Genomic DNA, 24,132 nt, shown 5'->3' with positions numbered 1-24,132 from the left:
AATTTGGCTGTATAGTCAGTCATAAAGATTATTTCCTCAGTTATAAAGAAATGAGGCAGCAGGCAGCCACGCCTGGTTCTCTACTGCCCTGGGGACTGAGGGTAACTACGGAGGCTATAAGTCTGAAGCCTGGAGTAGGGCAGGGGGGACCAATTGCAAAAGGCTCTTGCCAGTGTTTAAAGCCCACGGGTTACTGTTAGGACTCTCAAATACACCTGCCATCTGGCCTCATGTAGTTTCCATATAATTATTTCCCTTTCTCCTTTCTGCCCTGGAGTCATCTTAGAAGGGAATTATTAAGCAAAGGATTAGGTTCACAGCAAAAAAAAAAAAAAAAAAAAAAAAAAAAAAAAAGATTTTTTATCTAATGTATCCGAGATACCAGCTTTTGTATCACACCTTTAGAATCTATTTCCTTTTGCTCTATTAAAAAGAAGGTGTTGATTCCTCTGAAATCTTAATCTAGATAACTAGCTTCTCTCACCCTAATTGCCCTGTGCTTATGTTCCTTCAACATTTACCTGATTTGTCCAATAGCCAAATCCTAGATCCCAACATGCAACATGTTTTCATCTATCTATCTATCTATCTATCTATCTATCTATCTATCTATCTATCCATCCATCTATCTATCTATCTATCTATCTACCCACCACAGCAATTAGGCTGGTAAACATTGTGACTGTAGTGTCAAGACTACTAAGTAGAAAGGGTCTGTATTTTTTGATGACAAAGAATATTAGTAAAAAGGCTGGTTTGCAAAGCACAAAACTGTAACTTCAAATTAATTGTGAATGCCTGAAATAAAATGGAAAACCTTTGCAGGGGATCCATACGGTAAATCTACAGGATACCAAACATCCAGATGTTTTGAAACATCTGTATTACTGTTTGAACTTTTCCATGTTTCCTTGATGTTTGGCTTCATGTAGATATGACAAGATTTTATTTCTAACTTTGGCAACTTTCAAAAATGCAAGGAAAATATTTTTAATACTATTTTTTAATACTCTTAGTTTAAGGCTAACTTCTTCAATCTTTTTATTTCACATAGCATTACTGGGTAGATGCCTAATACATATTGGTTGAATAAGGAAAAGTGGAAGACTCATAATTAAATGCACAACTGCATAAGGAAACTATTTTTGAGTAGGACAATTCTGTTATTAGTAATAGCATATCTATGAACTCAGGAGTACATTTATTCTGAAGCCTTCACTCTATGCATCCATATTTCATCAATCTTTATCATCTCTCATTATAATATATAGAGAGCCTGAATAATTATTCTTGTTTTACAGGTGAAAATACCAAGGAACTGAAATATGAAATCTGTCAAGTCACATACTGAGATCCTGTAGATCATTCAGCTGCCCATCCCAAATCATCCAATAAAATATTATGCTTCCCTAGTTGTCTGAGCTTATTACTTGAACCCAGGAGAGATTTATTTTTGTATTTATTTATTAACTTATTTATATAGTTATGGGGCCTGAATTACTAAGTTATATGAATAAGAGGGCTTATATTTGACTTAATATATCCTGGAATTCATTTTCCCCATCAAACCTGCCCAAACAGGTTTTTTTCTTTCAGGAAGGTGAGAGATCTGTATCTAGCTGGTATTGGTTGCATTGGATAAAATGGGAATGAAAGCATAATATACCTCATAAAATTATTATTTATACAATCTATCTTGTTAGAATTGTGGAGAGTATTAACTGAGAAATCATTTATGAGGGTTTACGATAGATTCTGGCATATAGTAGTTGCTCTAATAGCTATAGTTGCTGTTGTTATTAATGCTCATGCTGTTAACATTGAGCTTGGCAAATAGTCTATTCTCAGTAAAAGTTAAGTTCATTTCCACTTCTTGTTATGTGGATGTTGATAATGTTTGAATTACCTTTCATTATTTTAATTTGCTATTTCACAAGAAAAGATAACCCTGTTTATTTCTCTGGTTTTATCATATGATGAGTAAGTCTTCATAAGCCTCCTCTTGGTTGATTAGAGTAGAAGACTAAGACAAAGTTCAGATTTGATGGATTCATTAGAAAACTCTTGATTGTAGGATTATTCACATGAGCAAAATACTCTATGGAAGTGGGAGGATACTCAACCAACAAATATTTATATAGTGCCTAAAAACCATGCCTTTGTGGACTTCTTTTTTAAAATGTAGACTAGATTATTGACTCCATTGTTCAAACCTCTTAATGAGCAAAAGATGGATATTGGTAGTTCATCTGACTTATGATAAGACAGAAGAAAAGGAGCATTGAGTTTAAAACTCTTAATAGCAGCAAAACAGTGCTGTAGGCAGGAATTTCCTTTAGAAAGAACTATGAAGAACATGCTGACCCAACAGGTTGTCAGTGGTCCAGAAGTGAATTTCAAACTCCACACAGTAAGTTCAAAATTGGCACAAAGCTGAGAGATGCTGCAGTAAAGATCAAAGAGGGGCTGTATGTGGCCACAAAGGTTCCTTATTAGTCAGCTTTCTTTAGAGTAACAAAACACCTCAGGTAATCAACTTAAAAAGAAGAAAGGTTTATTTTGGCTTACAGATTTGGAGGTTTTAGCCCATGTCCAGTTGGCCCCATTGCTTTCCAGCCTGTGGCAGGGTAGTACATCATGGTGGGGAACATGTGGTGGAGGATGTTGTCCACCTCATGGTAGCCAGGAACAAAGGTCCCTGCTTATCTCACAATCCTCTTTTAGGTCAATCCTCAAATGATCAAAATATTCCTTACTCAGACCCATCCCTTAAAGGTTCTACTACCTTCTAACAGCACCAAGCTAAGAACCAATCAATTGTTTAACACACGGGCCTTTCGGACATATCCTAGATCCAAATGACAGAAGGTTCTTTAATTTGCCTTTGGAATTGGGAAAGGATTTATTAGCAAATTATCCCTACACAGGTCAATGTATCTTCAGGTTCAGAATTTTAAGCTATCATATGGCTTAGGATCTCCACAAGCATTCTTGTTATATAATGTCTTAATTTCAATTGTCTCTAAAAGGAGTAAAGCTATTTGGGGATAGAAAGGTAGTTGTGGTAGACAGGTAGCATTCACTGTGGAGAGAGAATATCATGTCACTCTCAATTTACTTTCTCCCTTCCCCGGCAGAAGAATAAACGTTTCAGTATTGGCTGAGGACCTCTGACAAGAAAGAAAAATGGGACATGAGAGAAGAAGTTCTGGCTTACTACTGGCTTTGTGGCCTTGGCCACATTACTTGTAAGTTTAGTTTCTGCATCTATGTAAAATAAGCAAATGATCCTCATACTAAGCCTTATAAAATCACTGTGACCATCCAATGAGAGGTAGGGGAATGTGCTCGGAAACCTCCTGAACATTCCAAAAACTGAGTGGGCCTATGATGGATCATACCTTGCCACTATGGATTAAAAAAAAAAGAAATTATGAAAAATCCATAGCAAGCCTTACAAATCTGAGAAAGCAGAGTAAGTGATTTGCAAAGAATGGGTTTGCAATTTTTTAAATATTTTTTATATATCTGAAGAGATGTAATTGCTAGTATAACTATGTGTAAGAGTTATAAGAACCAAAGGTATCCAGAGAAAACAGAACCCCTGAATGTCATCAGGAAATTGCTTTACTTTTATTAAACTGTAACTGGTAATTTACGAACACGACATTTCATAACATGGTGCCAAGTTATATTTGATTGTACCAACCCCAAATTTCAACAGCTCAGTATCTTTCCTCATTGACACAGGTAAATCTTTACCTTATGACTTTTCCCTTGCAAACTGAAGCACATGAGTCCTACTGACATTTTTTTCTTTTTTAAAGAAAGATGAATTTGAAATGTATTTTCCCCCAACCCATCTGGCCATCCATTCTCATGTTTTTTGTTTTTTGTTTTTTTTCAAAGAGAGAGACTCAGAAGGGACAGATCAAGATTCAATTTTGTTTTTCTGCTGAAATTCCTCTGAGTGCCTGATTCCTGATCTTTATTTGTATAAGCATGTTGCAGTAAGGTACATGACTTGAAGCAGAAGACACTGGGTAATGGGAAAGAACGCCTTACAAATGGCAAGACATGCAGAATGCTGGGTTTTGCTCCAGATGTGTATCAGAAGAGGCCATTGTTAAAGGGGCCCTTTCTGATCATCATGTTAAAACAACAGAGGTGAAAAGGGTGAACATGTGGAACCTGGGCTCAGCTCCCGCAGGCAGGGATATTTCAATTTTTTGTTTTATTTATTGAGATCTCTCTCTCTCTCTCTCCTTTACTTAATGTACAGAGCCAAGTTATTTCGCACTGCCACCAAGCAGTAGCTTTTTAAATGATTCAGGGAAGTATAGCTTTCATTTAGGTTTGTGCCCTCCAGTCTGTTTATACTGGTCGATACACTTGTCTGAAAAATATAATGGATTAGCACATCATTCAACAAGCTAGTCAGAAGGCAAGCTCAAGGCGACAGACACCAAAAAGTAAATTACAGTCAGTAGTAGGGGTAGGCCATGCCTAGAGCTAGGAAACATCGCATCAGCACAAAACCTGTATTCTCCCAGAATGGTGGTGGAACTGAAAGGGATGAAAAATTTACACTCAAATATAATAAAACAATCAGCTCTACAAATTCATATGGTACTCTAAACTGTGTGGTTTATGATGCCGAATGCACAGGGAATCTGGCACTGCACCATCCCACACATTATAACCTCAGCTGGAAGCAGACACGGATGCCATTTGTTTCATTTAATAGGCCCACTTTTGCAAGCAGGCATAGATCATGGTTTACTTTACACATTCCATTTGAATATTTGTAAAATGCCACTTTGCCACAGGTTTGTACTCAGCTACTCCGGGCTGCAGAGGGCTACGGGGGTCAGGGTAGGCTAAAAGAAACAAATTCACTCTTCCTTCGCTTCCTCTCCCTCCCTCTTTCTTCTCTCCTTCTCCCCTTCCTTCCATTCTCTTTCTCAAGAAAAAGAAAACAGGAATGAGATGCAGTCTCAAAACCTTGGAAGTTTATGTCATCTACTTAGGACATGAACCCAACCAAATCATCGCTAAGTTAGATATAGGCCCAGTAATGCTGGTTAAACTTGTTTTTTTTTTTTTTTAATCATTGACCACTAAAAATATGAATGAGAAATAGATTTTTAAATCCTGAAGGCACTTTAAAATACTTTCACTGTAAAATAAACTCCAAATTACAAGACAAATTGCTTCTCTTACCAAGGATTTACTGAACACTATATTGTTCTCACTATTCTTAGACATCACAGCTCACAAAAATATTCTTTTTATCAATTATGGCCTAATTGTATGGAGAGGCAAATGAAACAGAAAAGTAATGTGAGAGCCTCAGCATCCAGAGAAATATTAAGGATAACTAGAAAGTCTCCAAATTGAAAGAAAGACCTGGCCAAATTACCCAGCCCAAATGTGATTAAAGAGCAGCAGAAAAGAAAGCAAGGATGAGATTTTAAAATTAAAAATGTTACAGAAGACACTGTCTCCAGTTTTCCTTTACATATTTTTTTTAGATGTTAATAGAGTGAACAAAGAATACAATCCCGGAATCTTGGATTCTGACAAGCTTCGTGGTGTTCATCATCAATTAACAATGGAGAGGTCATAGGCAGCAGACTGCATTTTGGTGGCTAACTAGCTACATTAAATGATGATAGTTAGTTGCATGAGGTGTTGGTCCATAATGGAATCTATTATTGTCTGTTACGGTTTAGACATGAGATGGCCCCAAAGCTAATGTGTGAAACAATATGAGAATGTTCAGAGGTAAAATTATTGGATTGTGAGAGCTGTAACCTAATCATTGGATTAATCGATCTATCTGGATTCACTGGGTGGTAACTGTAGGCAGGTAGCATGTGGCTGGAGAAAGTAGGTCACTAGAGGCACAACTCTGGGGGTTTATCTTTTGTCCCTGGTGAGAAGAGTGCTTTGCTTCCTGGCTTTCATGTCCTGAGTAGCTTCCCTCCACCATACCCCTTCTGCCATGATATTCTACCTCACATGCACAAAGAGCAGTAGAGTTGGCTCTTTATGGACTGAGACCTCTGAAACCATGGGTGCCAAATGAACTTTTCCTCCTCTGATTTGTTCTAAATAAAACACTGCCCCTAGAACTTTCCAGGGGTTTTGTCTTATAGGTTTGACATCTGGTTTGGTCCATCTGGTTTGACAGAAAAGGGTTGAAACTATCCTGGCTTTGGGCTACAGCTGGCCTTTCCTGCTTTGATCTTTTCCTGGGTCTGGTATCACCTGTGCCTAGGTATCTCAGTCTCCCAAGTAGCTGGTATTACAGGTGTGTACCACCACACCTGGCTCTGGACTCATCTTTACCAGGTGAAAGATACCTTGAATCATCTCAACTGACTCCTCTCCTCCCTTACTCCCACCTCCATACTCCATTCCCTATCTTCTCTTTAGCAGAACAAGAGATCTCCCTACTTATTTCTCAGGTTCATGCCCTTCCTTCTATCAAGCTTATATTTTTCTTTCCAATCATTAAGGATCTTTTCCTGTATGTTCCAACCTCTCAATATAATATTAAAGTTATCTCATCTTAAAAATGTGATCTATTGCTTGGCACAGGGTTGCATGCCTATAATCGCAGTGGCTTGGGTGCTGAGGCAGGAGGATTCCAAATTCAAAGCCAGTCTTAGCAACAGTGAGGCACTAAGCAACTCAGCGTGACCCTATCTCTAACTAAAATACAAAATAGGGCTGAGGATGTGGCTCAGTGGTTGAGTGCCCCTTAGTTCAATCCCTAGTACCCGCCACCCCAAAAGTGATCTATCAACTCTTTCTCTCCTTCAAACTACTTTTTACTTTTTCCCGTGTCCTTGCTCCTCCATTCCACCCTGATTCACCCCCTTCTTTATCATCAAACTGTGTGGAAAATTTGTACTCCTATCCCTCAACCCAATGCATTGGGTGCTAGCCTTCACTCATGTTATTGATGATACTCAACTTGCTGGTATCTTCTAAGGGATGCAATGACTTTTTTTTTTTTTTTTTCACATCCGTTCTGAAAGTCTCTTTTACTGTGACTTTACTAATAACAAGTTCTTGTGGTTCTTCTTGAGGAAGATACTCCCTATATTACTTTCTGATCATTTGTGTTTCATCTTGTATACTGCCTTCCCTTCCTCAGCCTGTGGGTGAGGGGGGTTTTCTTCTCAGGCTGCTTTCTCGGCAGCCCCATCTCCCTCCTTCTTGAACTTCATATTCCCCTTGGGAATCTCTTTCAATTCCTTTGGAGGGAGGTTCAATTTATATCCAACCACTTCCCAACCTGAAGCTGAACCCAACCTCTCTCTTGAGTTCTAAAGCCTGTCGTTTCAACAGATGTTCTACAAGCTTTTGAAATGCCACATGTCTGAATCCAAACTAAATTTAAAAACACTTTCTTCCTACTTCCTGCCACACTGATCATAAGTGCAAAGGGCCTCTCAAATCCCTGCCCCTTAACCTTATTTCCACTGTGTGTCCTATTGTAACTCTTTCTCTTCTCTTCACTATTCGTCAGTCTTTTAATTGGAGGATACTCTCCATCCTCTACTTTTTCAGCCATAATTGTTTTTCCAGAAACACAGGTCTAATGTTGCACTTTTCCCTTTAAAACATTTTATGGTTCTCAAGGGCCCAAAGGAAAAACTCCAATTTCCTCAGCTTATTGACACCTTTTTTGGTTTGGACCAGTCCTAACTTTTCATACTCATCTCTTGCCATAAGAAATAACTTTGAGGGCTGGGGTTGTGGCTCAGTGGTAGAGCACTTGCTTAGCATGTGTGAGGCACTGGGTTTGATTCTCAGCACCACATATAAATAAAAAAAAATCCATTGCCTGAACAGACCCTTCTCAGAAGATGATATACAATCAACCAACAAATACATGAAAAAAATCGCTAGCAATTAGAGAAATACAAATCAAAACTACTCCAAGATTTCATCTCACTCCAGTCACAATGGCAGCTATTATGAATACAAACAACAACAAGTGTTAGCCAGGATGTGAGGAAAAAGGTCCACGCATACATTGCTGGTGGGACTGCAAATTGGTGCAGCCAATATGGAAAGCAGTATGAGATTCTTTGAAAAATTGAGAATGGAACCACCATTTGACCCAGCTATCTCTTTCCATGGTCTATACCCAAAGAACTTAAAAACAGAATACTGCAGGAACACAGCCACATCAATGTTTATAGTAGCACAATTCACAATAGCTAAACTGTGGAACCAACCTAGATGCCCTTAAATAGATGAATAGATTTTAAAAAGTGGCATATATACACAATGGAATATTACTAAGCAATAAAAGCGAGTAAAATCATGGCATTTGAAGGTACATGGATGGAATTAGAGAAGAAAATGCTAAGTGAAGTTAGCCAATTCCAAAAAACCAGTTGCCGACTGTTTTCTCTGATATAAGGAAGCTGATTCATAGTGGGGTAGGGATAGGGAGCATGAGAGGAATAGAGGAACTTTAGATAGGGCAGAGGAGTGGGAAGGGAGGGGGTATGGGGTTAGAAATGATGATGGAATGTTATGGACATCATTACCCTAAGTACATGTATGAAGACATGAATTGGTGTGAATATACTTTGTATACAATCAGAGATATGAAAAATTATGCTCTATATGTGTAATATAAATTGTAATGCGTTCCACTGTCATATATAAATAAAAAATAATTAAAAAATAAAAAGGTCCATCGAAAATTTTAAAAAGTCTATTAAATAATAAAAACAAATAACTTTACATATATGCCTCCCTTTGCCTGGAACGTCACCTTTCCTCTTTCCACATGGGAAATGGCCATCAAGGCCTAACCTAAAGTCACTTCTTCAGTAAATCCTTTACAAACTTTTGCATACAGAGTTAGTTGCCCATGTTCTTTGTTCCCGTGATTTATAGTCCATCTCTTCAATGTAACATGTGACATCAGTATTCATTAAAATATTTGAGATCTACTATGTGTTGGCTAATGTAGCCTGGCTGGCATGCCTTGGGCATCATGCAGACACTGTGTACTTAAAGACAGGAGCTTTGCCTTAGTCTTCAGTAGCCTCAGTTTCTAACACATGTTGGTCATTCAGTAAGTATTGCTTGAATGCAGGTCCATATGAACATGTATGAAATGTATGAAGAAATGTCCTGAGTACCCTGGGTTTACATCTTTATTACTGATTACTGAAACTTGGTTTTTAATCTTGGAATATTTCTAATAATGTCAAATATCAGAATTTTCAGATGTATCTGTGTAATTTTCTCAGTGTTTTCAGAAGTCTATTTACACTCATTGGCATTGTGAGAATATCTGAGTCTCAGTTTCTCTTTACCCATAAAACTCAAATGAATTAAAGTGCATGCAAATTACCTAAAACTGTCCAGAAGCAGCCAACCATAATGGTTAACAATGGCTGCTTTGGAATCAAGCGCAAGGGATTTAAATAGTAGTTTTGCCACTTCCTCATTGTATGACCTTGGGCAAGCTGCTTAAGCTCTCTGCCTCAGTTTTCTAATCTGTAAAACAGGATAGATAGTAAACCTACCTAATAATAGTTGGGATTATAAACTTTAGTTGACATAAACTACTGAGAACCACAATAAGGGATTAATAAATGTCAGTTATGATTATTATTAAATGTGGGACCATTGATATGAATAGATAAGGTTCACAGAGTGATAGAAATACATCACAGAGGAGGTATCAGGAATGCACAAAATAATCATCAGATAATAGTACTGTTTAGGCTTTTATACATTTTTCAACATTTTCCCCACTTCTTAGATTATTAGACACCCTATGAAAGGTTTGGGAAAGGTAATAAACATGAATTGACTACATTTAAATGCCTGGAGTCAATAAAATCATTATTTATTCTCAAAAATGAAATATCCTCGTTAAAAAGAAAGCCAGTCTGTCCTTTGCATTAGCCCAGAATAAAAGGGTAACGACGAGGTATCTGCGAGAACTACAGTTATTGACATCACTGACCTATAAACATATCCCCTTCAGCATGATATACAGCACTTCAGTACCCTTGTTTTTATATAATTGCTATTACAAAAAGCCTTTCAATTTCGAGTGCTCAAACGAGAGCAATTCATATTTCAGATAATCTGCCAACGAGGAAAACTAATTTCAAAATATTTGATCATAAAAGTTGTCCTCAGCTTCTACAGAGATAATTTAGTCAAATAATATCAGATAATCTGGAAGCAGTCTTAGCAGGAAATTGCTAGGGACTCCATCTAAGCAGCCTCCATTTGCACTTATATAAATGTACTGAAAGTGTAGGAGACTTTGACAGCCTGCCATATGTGATTTCATTCCATAGCCTACCTACTTTACCATCAAAAGTTATATCCTTTGAAGCATTGCCAGAATTACTTTACCCCAGTAGATATGCGAGATGTGCCCTTTAAAAGCCATATCATTTCTTTTCTACTCTGACTAGTTCGGGGTAGCATCTGCTCAACTAAATTCCTTTGAAGGTTAAAAATAAAATAGCCTACTTCTGCCAGGCTCCCCTCCCCCACCCCTACCCCAGTGTGTAGGAAAAAAAAAAAGCCCAGTGTTGAGTGAACTGCAGACAGCACACATCTGAAAGAAGACAGAGCCTGAGAAATCCCCCCTTCATTTTATACTTAGAAAAATGACAAGGAACGCTGCTCCAAGGTCACTTGCCTGATTAGTATCATAGGCAAGACCCAAACCAGGTCTCCTGGATTCCAACCCAGGGCTCTTTTTCCTGATTTTCCAAAGACAAGACTAAATGTCTAACAGACAAAAACGAATCCAGTCAGAAACTGATAATAGGAAACACCACTACCGGAATGTCTTAATTTTATAAACAGAAAATGAATGCTTGGATTTCATCTCCAGGAAACATTTGCTTTTTAGAAATAGTCATACTTGGCACTGTCTCTCCTCAGCATTGCTGACAGTTGCAGTCAGTTATTACACTGTTGTGATTTGGAAGCTGATGCCCCCAAACAGTTCAAAATTAGTAACATCATGATTCAGGATTGTCTATTTTTCCCTCAGCTCACTAATCTATGCTTCTTTTATAATTATTTTAAAAGGCACTATCTGATTTCCTGAGCACCGCCCCAGGTGTTCTTGGTGATAATGAATGGATAAACATATCATCCAGTGTCACAGAGCAGTTGTGACATTTTAGAAATATCTTCAGTTCAACTTCTAATTTCAATGTATGCTACACCCAAGGTTGCAGGCCTGTGCTTTTTCTAAAGAGCTGAATGAGTCCCAGTAATTGTGTGATTTACTTGTCTGCTCAAGTGAAAAGGTTTTGAATTGTAGTGGAATGGCATGGTCTTTCTTGGTCTTTGCAAACCTGCAATGTCAATTTTAATTAATGAACCGGAAAAATTATGGGTTCTTTTATTATTATTTCAGGGAGTTGTGCCGGGTCTCACTTCTTATTTCCTTGAATTTGCATCTTTTGGCCTCAGGGAGGTGCAGACTTTCTTTCTTTTTTTAATTTTTATTTATTTATTTTGGTACTGGGGATTGAACCCAGAGGCACTTAGTCATTGAGACATGTCCCCAGCCCTTTTTTATATTTTATTTAGTGACAGGGTCTCACTAATTTACTCAGCGCCATGCTAAATTGCTGAGGCTGGTTTGAACTTGTGATTTTCCTTCCCCAGATTTTTCTGATCCACACACATATGTAGACAGGATGTCACAAGTATGCCTGACTTATGCCATGCAGCACTATAAAGTGATCCTGGACAACCAGAGTTCACTGGAGATCACAGTGTGACCATGTTTCCCTCTTTCAATGACCAAGTTGTGAACAACACTCCCGTGACACTTGGAAACCAAGGCTAATCTGATCCTAATGTTCATAAGGGGGGTGGGTGAGGCCTGCTTCATATTTTTGTCTATCAGCAAAATCTCACTTTCCATTTTCATTTGTGATTGATCTCAAAATGCAATCCCTCTGAACAATATAATTTTTGTGCCTCCCCCCCCCACTTACTCCCTAATGATTTTATCTGACATTAGATAAGGATTCTCTACATAGACATTTAAAGGCAAAAAAGGCACTCACCACTTAAAGGAATACTTTGTAGCACAAATAATCTTTTATCTAGTCATTTAGTAATTTTGCTAGCTTAACATTTCTTAAAACAAAGCAGACCTGCACATTTCATGGGAAAGAACCACATTAGAGCTCATACTACCATTCCTGTTTTCTGGAAACATTTCTCTGCATCTCTCCTATATGTAGCCAATAATGTTTTGTGCAAATGTTTTTAAACTCCTAGTAAACATCAAGTTTAACAATTTTGAACTTTGATTGATCAGATAAACACATCTACTAAAGGATGATAGGGAGAGTAGTTACAAATATCTGAAAGTGATATGGTGTAATAACAAAACACAGAGACTTGTGAAACCATCTCCATTGTATATATTCCTTAAAACCTTAGCTCTTTCCTAACCGAAAGACAAATCAAATCCATACTGTCTCATATCGAAGCAGTGCTCAAAGAATTGTCTGTGGTCCCCAAATAGTGCTTCTATGGGGGAGAGAAAGGCCAAAGGGAAGAGGTTCCTTAATGTGAAGTTTGATACTCAAAAACCTAGACAAAAAACGAAATGGCGTCTATGATAATGGCATCTATGACATTGGCTATGGCATCTTTGTTACCTGACATCCAAAAGCTGTATTACTGACACACTTCTGAGATTTATCATATGCCATGCTTGGCCCACAGGTATTCTGTGTTACCTCAGCCAAGGGCCCTAAATTGCCCTGAAGGCATCCAATTTCAGACCTGGACACAACTTCTTTCTGCATACATTCCCTTGCTCTCAAAAAGTTTGCATAGTTATTGAAAGCAATAGATTTAATCTGCCAGTGCATTAAAAATTAACAGCACAGGAGAAAGTTTTTGTTTTGTTATTGAATGTGGTAAATTTGCAGTTGTAGGATGCTGAAAGGAGAAGGAAACACCCCAAGGAAAACCTGGTTTTCTGTTTGAGTGAATCATTTTGGAAAGTATTGCTATTAATAGACAAAATGCAGTAGGCATGAAAACCAAATTAGAAAGAAACCAATTCCAAACTTCAGATAGGTATGTTATAGACATATTTACACAAACATATATCAAAAGATACCTTAAATAATTGACCCAATTGCTACCAATCTCTTTAAAAATGATGCTTTATCTTTTTTAAAAGAGATTACATTTTTAGGCTGTCACCTAAAGAAGAAAATAGGCATAAGAAAGATAAAAAGCTATAGAACATTTGTTTTCCAAAACCAGCATCAGTTTTTAGGTCTTCAGCCTAGTTAGAACTTATGCAAAATCCTAAAGTCAATTTCCTTATTATATTCCAACTGAAATTATCATTGAAATTGTTGCCATGTTACTCCTGTCATGAAAACCATGTCTTCTTATGTAAGACCTAAAACCCTATATAGATTGAATGTGTTTATGTAGAAATGAAATTTGGATTTCACATGAATTTAACGATTTTATGACCTCCTTCCCAGAAGGTCAAGTTATTTCTTACTCTTCATATGAGCAGTTTGCATTCTCTCATCATTCACACAGGGTCCAGGTTCACTGAGAAAGGAGAGTGGGCTTAGGTGCAGAGGTATTTCCTTTTTTGCATATATTGTCTATATAAGCACCACATTATGGACAGAAATTATCTTTACTTTCCAACTTTGCATAATAAAATAAGTCATTAAATTAATACCATATAGAAAATACTGCTTGTCAGGCAAAGAAATGCACATTGCTTTCCAGAAAACTAGGGACATTACATTGCCAATGCCTGCATGAATAATACATGGGTTAATTCAGAAAAACATCATTTCATTATTTAAAAATGAATAAATTACAGACTTAGAATGATGGCTAAATTTTCTTAATCTTACTTTTGCTTAGTGCTCTACTTCAAAAATGAAGCTGAAAATACCATTTTAACCACACAAACAAAATGAGCTGGCTCCTTAGAAAGCATTTTTTGGACATTAGATTTCCTTATTCATAAAATGAAGAAAATCTCCATCTTTCTTTTTCCCTGGCTCACTTTAATTCCAGGAATTAAGAAGCAATGTAGAAGTTCCTCAATTTATACATTTGACAATACTGAGCCTATCTTGAATTGTCCTGAGATTCTGTGATGCAATCTAACAAGAAGAGGCCTCTTCACATAGACTTCCTATGTTTTAGCCTCGTTGCCTGGTAAAATATGTTCAAAGGAATAAGTCAGAATAACATGATTCTCATGTATGATGACGCACATTTCTTTCACAGAAATTGGTCTATTCTCAAGAACCTGTGAAAGATCAGTCCTATTTGGGGACTGAGGAAGGCATGGAGAAGAGAAAGAAATGCACCAGTAATAAGAAATTAATTTGGAGTTAAAATAAGTAAAACATCCCCATGCAGTGCATTTAGGCTGAGCATAAAGTGACAGGCAGCAGATTATTCTACCGATTTCTAATGCTGGAAATTCGGATGGCATTTACTAGCATAACCTTTCAACTCTGAGCACATCAATAGAGGCCGACAGTGGCTTGAAATATGATTCCTTGCAGATAGCATATCCTCATTCATCTGACTGTGCTGCTCTGTGCTCCACTGCACAAACAGCGTCTCACCCACTTCTGAGAGGACACTAATAAAAAAGGCATCAATTTTCAGCTCTAGTACTACTGTGATCTCTTTATATGTTCGACATCCAACATTAAATTAAAATGCTGTTATAAATCCTACTTTCTGAATCTGGAATGAGTGTTGGGTTTTTGTCGCATGAGACTGCAGCAAATCTTGTCAAAAGCAAGGAAGCACGTCTTGTTCACTCAGAATTAATGTTGTGGATGAAAGAAGGAGGTAAAAGGGGTTGAAGATGGTGAACTGAGGGTGTCAAAGGCAGTGGGGACTATAGCTTCAGGGGGCCAAACCAGGCAGGGAATTTGTTGCCTTCAAGAAATGGCTAATCAAGAATTGTAATTATCAACGACAAGCTGTGTGGCAGGAAGATTACTGATAAACAGACACGCACATACACGCATCCATATATATCAACAGAAAAAAAATTAAGCATAAAAAATTGTCAATTATTCCTCTCTGATAGAAAAACACTTTCCCATACACCAGCAGTCCCGAAGAAGCCTCATGGACTGCATCGAATTTCTACAGAGGCTGCCACTGGGATTCATAGCCAAATATCTCAGGGTAACACATTACCTGGGGCTTATACCATTGTTGCATAATTTTAAAGGTATAAGATAAATACCTAGGATCACTGGATGGTAAGAGAACAAAGTTAATAGAAAGTAACAGGTATGGCTTAAGACACTTTCAGAAGGTTTCTGTGTCAAGAATTTAGGGGAGGGGGAAAAACCCCTATAAGCAAGGGAGAGAAAGAAACAAGCTAGCTTTTCCCATTTTGCTTAAGACGGCAGCGTACCATAGAAGAACATTAGGGAATTTTCCTACTCTTTTTGATAAAAAAGATCCCTGCCACTATAGATCATCAGCTAAGAACTATGTGAACTAAAAGGCAATAAGGGCTTTCACAGATACAGAGCACAGAGCTGTATTCTTCTGCCTGACTCATTCATAATTATGGATGAAATAAAGAGGCGTGTTTGCCTATTTGCCGGGGTGGGGTGGAGGGAAAAGGGGGAAGAGCGAGCTGTTCAATATCTGGATCGAACAGAGGAACTTTTTCCCCCAAGGATCCTGCCGGGAGGAACCTTGACATGCACAAAGTCAGAACGTAGACAAAGTTGCCCTGGTGAGAACGATAAGGTCACCCGTGGGATTGCTGAGATTATCTCTGTCAAGCACTCGGACAGCATGCAGTCAAATGATGCATCATGCAGTCATTTTCGGGGGGGAAAAATCAATTTCTTCACCAGGTCGCTATTTGCTTTTCAAAGTGCCCTTGTAGGCCTTCACCACCAAGCATTTATCAATTTAAATGTTGTAAATTGATAATGTGCCACTGTGCCTTGTACTGTTTCTGAATTATTTTGATACTTATATTTTCTCAATAGTCTCCAAACCCTCAGAGCTTCCACATTCAAAAGGGCATTTTTCTTTGTTATATCCAGAAGTGATGAACTTTTTATGATTAGTATAGGAGAAAAATGCAGACTTACTGATGGCAGGGGAGGGGGCGGGCATCACAAGCTGCAGAAAATTACACATTTTTCTTTTTCTTCCTTTTTTTTTAAAAAAAATCAAGGTATGCCTACTCAAAAGACTTTGAAAAGGGGGGCCATAAAGCAACATTTGCATTCATTTAGGAAAGGAACCCAGTTATCCTAGCATTGCATAAATTTAGAAAACCAACTGTAAAAAACGCCAATGATGGATGGATGTACTTGGTTCCATCACTGCAAGCCCTCTGTTGTGTTGAAATAATAATACCTTTTTTTTTGTCTCTATATTCCAGCTCTCTAGGATGTGATGATGCCAAACAAGAGCAATAACTTGTAAGGAAAGTTAATGTCTTCTTTTTTTTCACCTCACTAAAGAAATATATATCTTTTACAAGCACAGAAGCGAGAGTATTAACCACATAACCTCAACTTGATTTGCATTGAAAAACAGAGAATGGAAGAGTTGAGGCTTGCACTTTGGAAAAGCAAAAGAAAGACATGGCAGTTGCAAAGCATCTTTAACCTCCAGTGATTTATTGGCCCTCGGCCAAGTTATCAGGGGAATCTAATTCTTCTTTATTATTCAAATAAACCACATTTGGCACCATGGTTCCCTTTCAGAATAGCTTCACAAATAGACTGAGCTCTGTCATTTATTTGACCTTGTACTTGTGCGCTGTGGCTGTAATTTTATTTGCCATTCTATATAACAAATGCAGAGAAATCTAAAATATGGAGATGAACAACAGGATGGGTAAAGGAGTTTATGATAAATATCTGCATGATTAAAAAAAAAAAGACCAAATTTAAAACAACCATTTACCCTTTTTCACCTTCACCTCTTTTAGCCCTTATTATATCGGCAGTCACCCTGTCCCTTTCAGCAAGCTGCCTTCAAACAGACCAATCTGTAACCCAGTCTGCAGCCACCTTCTGGCTGATTTTAGATCTCCAGGAAATATCTGATATGAGGGTGGGGACATGTGAGAAGAAGGGAAGTCACTCATTATGTGGAGGAGGGTGATTAGAACACATTTCAAGAGAGGCTTCAGCTGGTGCATAGGGTATTTTTTTTAATGATGTCACAACCTTAAAAAGGGGGTTAATTTCCCAGGTTGAAAACATTCTGCTGGCATAGCTGTGCATCACAATCATCTCTCAACCTCACAAGGATAAAGGTTTTCAGAAGGCATGAGTCCATTTTTATCCTCTGCTAACTGAGACCCATGTCTTCTGCCTCTGACACCTATACTGTTATGGTTCTCATGAGGATTTAGAAGAAAATGCAGTGTTTGAGGGTGGATAAAAGGAAAGCTGATTTTGAAACCATGTAAACATCAAATTAGCCAATGCTATTGAAAGGCCTAAATTCCAGAACTCTCAAAATGATCTTTAGCCTAGCCATGATTCACTGCAGTGATGCTGTCAGCTTATGAGATTTCTAAAATGTTTGTGTTTGCCATATGTGTCATTTAAGTCTTGCTGTGAATGTGGACTCTAGTGGAAGCAAATTGATATGTCTATAATCTATATGTTAGCCTCTGTAGGTATCCTATATGAAATCTATTTTCAGATTTCAGGTCCAGAAAAACTGCTATCCTTGAAAAGCAATGATTCCTTATTTTTGGCATTTGATTCTATTTTCTTTTTTTTGCTTTGGTTGCCAGGAAGCTCACAGCTAAATCTGACCATTTATATCCCATTTTATAAATGCACCTATTTGTGTTCTCCTACTCTGTGGCAACATATTACCCATTTTTGCTTATTTTTTATTCCCTTGTTCTATGTGGACATCATTTTTTATTGCAAATGTTTATTTCAAATCCTTTGTGGAAAGAGAAGAATATAAGCCAACATATAAATATTTCTCCAAACTTTAAATTCTGTATAAACTAGAACTGCTTTTTATTTATCATGAAATGTCCTTGTTGGATTCTTTGGTGATTAAGCCCCTTATGTTTTGGAAGAGATTTCATAAAAGCTGGGTACATTATCATTGTTACATTTTCAGAATTAGGGAATCTATTCTATTTTCTTTCTTTATTTTCATTTGACCAGTTCCATCATAGCTAGGGAGCAGAGTTGTCTGGCTAGCTCTGAATGCCATTGCTAGGGATAAGAAGTCTTTTAATCTCTATGTAAACCAAAATCATCCTTAATATATGGGGCTCTTCCTTTAGGAGAAGGCCTCATGGTGAGTAAGTGGGAATCATTTTTACCTAGGAAAGCAAGTCCACAATGCATACTTCTACCACCTAAAACCACTTCTTGGATGTGAAGTTACATATCTATCTGACTGCCTGGAAAAGACAAAAGGGCTGCTGAGGAGACTCGAATCTTACCATTGCTTACTTCATTCCTTCACCACAAGCACATGACAGTGACCAGCACACAGTGTCCTGGACACCAGGAACTCTCATACTCAGTGTCATGCAAAAACAAATTCATTCTGGCTGGCTCTGTACCCAGGCTACACCACCAAGCTCAGCAGAAGTTTCCCTACTTCACGGTTTTTCTCATAAGCCAAAAACAAATCCTAATTGGCATAAGCCATTTTAAAGCCACCATATTTATTTACATGTTGAAAGAAAATAAAACTGAGGATGGAATATCTTGAGAGTTAGAAATGCAGACATGGGGGCTGGGGATGTGGCTCAAGCGGTAGCGCGCCATGCCTGGCATGCTTGCGGCCCGGGTTCGATCCTCAGCACCACATACCAACAAAGATGTTGTGTCCGCCGAAAACTAAAAAATAAATATTAAAAATTCTCTCTCTCTCTCTCTCTCTCTCTCTCTCTTTCAAAAAAAAAAAATTAAAAAAAAAAAAGAAATGCAGACATGGCTCCGCCCTAACAAACAGAGATACTCAGCAATTTCTCTGGGTAGGTCTTTGCTGATAGAGGCACATGTTTTTTATTTAACAAAACTGTTTTAAAAGGAAAGGAGGGAGCATAACTTACTCCTTATCGCTATCTAGAATATGGTGGAATAACCACTTAGCCAAAGTTGTAGAACACAAGCAGAGCATTCAGTCCAAATTTTAGTAATGGTTGTGCTCCCGTGCATGTGTTTGTATTGGTAGAAGACCAGATGCTTAACTGAATGACTTAGAATATGTTTGCGTATTTCCCTGAGGCACCCTGCAACCTCCCAAATGGCTTGAGAACGGTATGTCTCAGGGATCTCCAGTTTCCTAGTATGACTTGGTAGCTTAACTGGTTTGAAAACTCTTTTCCTAAGTTTCAGCATTTAAAGCTATATCATATTAGGCCATTTTCATGTTAATCTAGAACTCTTAAATTTCAGTTTTGAACTCTACATAGATTGGTATGTGAAAAAAAAATCACTTTTTTCTGACCCCTCATCATTTCAGTTGTGTAATATTGCCAAATGAAGACTTGTGTCCTATATCCCAGCCTCAACACTGCAAGTGTCCATGAGAAGGAGAAGGTAGCAGCGCACGGAGCCAGGGTCTGCCTTGGGTAAGTCAAGATGTTGACTATTGGTGCACACTTTTAAAGCCACCACATGCAAAAGCAGGAGCTGAGCGCACAGAAGTTGCCAGATCCTGTACCATTTCTACATGGCTACTTTCTTTTGCAGAAACCTCAATTATTTATTTCATATTTAGGAAAAGATTGACTTAATGCTATAGTAGAGAAGAACAGAAATAAACTGCATTTAAGGAGAAACCAGCACAGGGTTAAAGCCAAATTTTTCTTGAACAGATGATATTTCAGATGGCCACACTATTCCAGATGCATCAATTTCCTTGAAAATCCAATCCATATATGTGCATATGCTGTGCTGGCAGGAGGACTGACTGAAATGGCCAAAACCCAAGAGCTAATATTCTTTTGGCCAGAATAATGCAATTATTATTTTCCTAGCTATCAGTCTAAGCATACAGAGCCATCTGTTATGCAAAGCAAACATACACATCTCAATTACAGAAAATGCAGTTGCCTTGACAGAATTTGGATTACACCACTAACCAGGGCTGTAAAATGTGTTTGGAGCTAGTATATAATGGATGCTTTTCAGGAGTTCCCTAATTAGCATTTACCTGCTTAAACTAATTATTCATCCTTCTTCTTTACTGGCTTATTAAACTTCGTTGGATACTCCACATAAAACAGATGAATATGGGCATTGCAGAACAACAAATAGTGGCGTTTCCAGTTCTATACAGTATTTGCAACATGGTGGCGCACCAATTTCAAAATTGAAGATTCTCACTACTAGGTCCCAAGCAGATTAAGACAAGGCTTAAGGTCTATTAAAGGCTATTACAAAACCAGAAGTTTTAACAAGATACAAGAATACTAATACTGAGTTAACAATAGCTCAGTTTTTATCGCTTGGTTTGCTAAAGCCCACAAAAAATAGAATTCTCTGCACATTACATCTGATAGCTTGTATGTTCTTAAAGGAAGCATTAATGATGGTACCCCATGTTTGGATTCTCAACAGTAAATAGTCAAATTTGGCAGTGTTTCTCCTCCTCCCCCAACCCTCGTGAAATGCCAAATCTCTTCTCTCTCTATTATTTTCCAACGTCTTTCTTGATTTAGCTATTACCCAACAAACTCACCAAGAGCCAGCCATGCTAGATGCTCCCTTAGAGCTGTGCCAACATTGAGAAGCAGTGGGTCTGGGTGGGCCCCACTTAAGAGGAGAGAGGCGAATCTTATCTCTAGCTTCAGCTGCAAGAGGCAGCTGATGAGAGGTAGATTATCCAAGTTGGCAGATTGTCACATACATACAAAATCCCTCCCTCTGAGGCTAGGCTGTTTTCCTCCTTCCAAACCACCAGATGAAAAGGGTCAAACTTAGCCAATTACCTGTACAGGCACAAATACCCAGATGCTTAGCACTTTTATGGAGAGAAACATCTGGATAGTTAGCTGAATGGTAAACTTTACTTCAGGATATTTTGGCATTCTGTAGATGCAGCCCGGGTCTTGGAATCCAATGGAACTAAAATTTTTGTGTTCCAGGGGAATATCAAGAACTGAAAACCAGGATGTTGTCACTTGCCCCATCAGAATCCATCTTCTTTTCTTTTACCCTCTGATAAACACATGTGAGCAATTAAATAGCAAACAATGAAAGACTGCCTTATTTTATGAAATTGTCTTTCAGCATTAGGAAGCATTTGCAAAGGCAGCAAAATATATCCTTGCTGGAACCTTCCCTGCCACACATTTTAATGGTCTCTTTCAGAATTTCTTGACTCCAAATGACTCCTGCCATTGTGTCAGCTCCCAGGATAATGCAGGGTACTCCATAAACATCCAGTAATAGGACACAAGGGAAGCACTATTAGTGTGTCCCTCTCCTACTGGGCACAGAGGTTTCAAAGTTCAAAACAACCGAGGGAAGAAACTTCATTTGTTCTCAATAAATTAATAATGATCCTTGGGGGGCAGGGAGGGGAACTAAAGTTTTTGAGCACAAGTTTATTCTGACAGGTTTCTCACTGACTTAGTGAGTCCGGTAGAGCCCATTAAATAATAAATTTGATAATTCATGCTAAATAGAATATCCGTTGAAGAAGGAAAAACATGAGGCAGAGAGAGCCTTCACAATTTGCCACCAAGAATCTAAATGTTTTCACTTACTTGTGAGAGGCCTAGGTAGATGGAGACTGTTTCGGAAATATACAAAAATTTTCCTTCTTGATTTAGTGCAAATACAAAGCCATCCAGGGACTGCAGGAAAAAACAAACAAACAGATAAACAGGTTAATAAATACATCTGATATTTAATTAACAAGGCAACTGATATAAAGCAACACATGAATTTAAGACCATTTCTTCTTCATATGCAACCCAAGTTCTAAGATCTTTCAGGACTGCATTATATGTAAACGAATTCAGACACCTGAATCACAACTATAAACTTTTCTTTATTTCAGGAACTTCCTTTGGCCTGCATTGTTTTGATCGAGATACATTACATTCACATATAAATAAGGTTGTGATGATTTCATAAGATTTCATTCACCCTTATTTTGGGGGGATTCAGTGGTTACTTAAAGTAAATCAGCAACACATTCTCTTAAATAGCTGAAGAGGAATGGAAATTGAAAAGGAAGAAAAAAAAGAGTTTCTATAGGAAGAGCAAGTAGGATCACTACTTGAACTACTATGGACATCAATAATTTAGTAATTAATAGAGGATTATGCCCTCCTTATTCTCAGTGCTTATTGTGTTAGAACAAATAAGAAAAGTCAATACATTATGGGTGAATGTTTACAGGCTGAAACCTTGCAAACTGCTATCCTGTTTTGCAGAACTCAGTATTAAAGTTTTATTGTGATAGATCTAGTTTCTATTAGAACTCCTGAACACAGAAGAAGAAAGAACAAAAGAATGAAAGTATCTGCACATCATCTGTAACTACTGAAACCTCAGACCAACTTTTTAATTGGAGAGTTGCATTGCTAGTTCGACAAATGACGTAAATCATCAGGTCTCCAACTATAAGCCACCACCCAAAATGGAAATACATTTGTTTGAATTTCTTGTGGTCCAAGCACATTTTGCAGTTTCCATCATCCTTAAGTCTTTTGTTTTGCTTCATTTATTTATTTTTTAATAAAGTGGATTGCACAAGACTTACTTGCAACACTAAGTATTAGTGGCATTGGCAAAGGTTGTGAATTTGCAAAATACATGTAATCAATGTTGGGAGCAAGATATGGGGAAGCACTAAATTAATGACATAGTTTTTAAATACAGAAAGGTAGAAAAAGTACATAAAATTCAGGTAAAATATCTATTCCTTCAAACCCCAGAAACAATACTGAATTTAAAAGAATGTGTATGCATACAAATGCTGTGGATTGAATGTGTCTCCCAAAGTTCATATGTTGAAAACTTAACCCTCAGTGCAATATAGTGTTTAGAGATGAGACCTTTAAGAAGTGATTAGGTCAAGAGGACTCTGTGCTCATGAATGGATTAACGCTGTTTTTGCTAGAGCAGGTTAGTTATCTCAAGAGTGGGTTCCTGATAAAAGAATGAGTGAGGTCCCCTTCCTCTCCTTCTCTCAATTGCTCTCTTGTCCTCTGTCTTCTGCCGTAGGATGATGCAGTAAGAAGGCCCTGGCTAGATATGGGGCACTTGACTTTGGACTTCACAGATGCTAGAACTATAAGAAATAAATCTCTCTTCTTTGTAAATTACCCCATCTCAGGTATTATGCTATATCAGCACAGAACAGACTAAGGCAATGAAATACATGTATTTGTGCATATATGTTTAGATATACGTATTTGGGCATACATGTGTATTTATTTATATGCATACATAAAATGTGGATTTTCATGTTTTCTGACTTCTTTTCACTGCCCCACAATGGATAGACACTGTAGCTGGCAACCAGTCGTATCCTCTGATTTAGTGAGTTGTGAAGACAATTCAAGTTACATTATATTGCTTCACAAAAGAGTGAATTACCCAATAGAAATTTTTTAGGTGAGACAGTAAAATAATAACAGCTTTTATTTATTAAGCAGTGTGTGCTAAGCAGTATGCATGTATTTTTAAATTTTCACAAATATCATCAACATTTAATATACAATGAAATTGAGGTTTAGTGCAGTTAGGCAACAGCCCATCCTTAGGTGAGTTTGATTTTGTGTCCTAATAGACTCAATAACTATTCTGTTTTCTACTAAAAATAAACATTGTCTAATTGATATGGGTGATTTCTGAAAAGACAAATGTTCACAGCATTTCTTAAGTTAAAATATTTAGACTAAAAGGCATCCTACGACTTCTTGAACTGCATCACTTGGTTCAAACGATAGATCGTTAGGGAAAAAAAAAACCAGAAGTGGGATGACAAAAGAGTTTATAAATCATTTGCACAAGAGGTCACATGGTCACCTTTGCTCTATGGTATTTCCCCTGGAACCAACTGTGGGGAACAAAATAC

At 37.7% G+C, this 24,132-nt stretch overlaps 1 protein-coding gene across 6 annotated transcripts in view; it reads right to left on the bottom strand.

Annotated features, from left to right (window-relative positions):
• Positions 1-24,132, bottom strand: part of Npas3 (neuronal PAS domain protein 3) — an 830,756-nt gene that overhangs the window by 212,497 nt on the left and 594,127 nt on the right. For all 6 annotated transcript variants that reach the window (XM_077799936.1, XM_077799935.1, XM_026414289.2 and 3 more), the window contains one exon: positions 21,809-21,898. In XM_077799936.1, coding sequence (XP_077656062.1) covers positions 21,809-21,898 — 90 coding nt within the window. The remainder of the gene's footprint in view (positions 1-21,808; positions 21,899-24,132) is intronic.

This window comes from Urocitellus parryii, chromosome 6 (genome assembly GCF_045843805.1).
Source record: "Urocitellus parryii isolate mUroPar1 chromosome 6, mUroPar1.hap1, whole genome shotgun sequence".
Lineage (NCBI taxonomy): Eukaryota > Metazoa > Chordata > Mammalia > Rodentia > Sciuridae > Urocitellus > Urocitellus parryii.
Note: the sequence above shows the minus strand (reverse complement) of the source record. Positions and strands in the feature narration are given on the sequence as shown.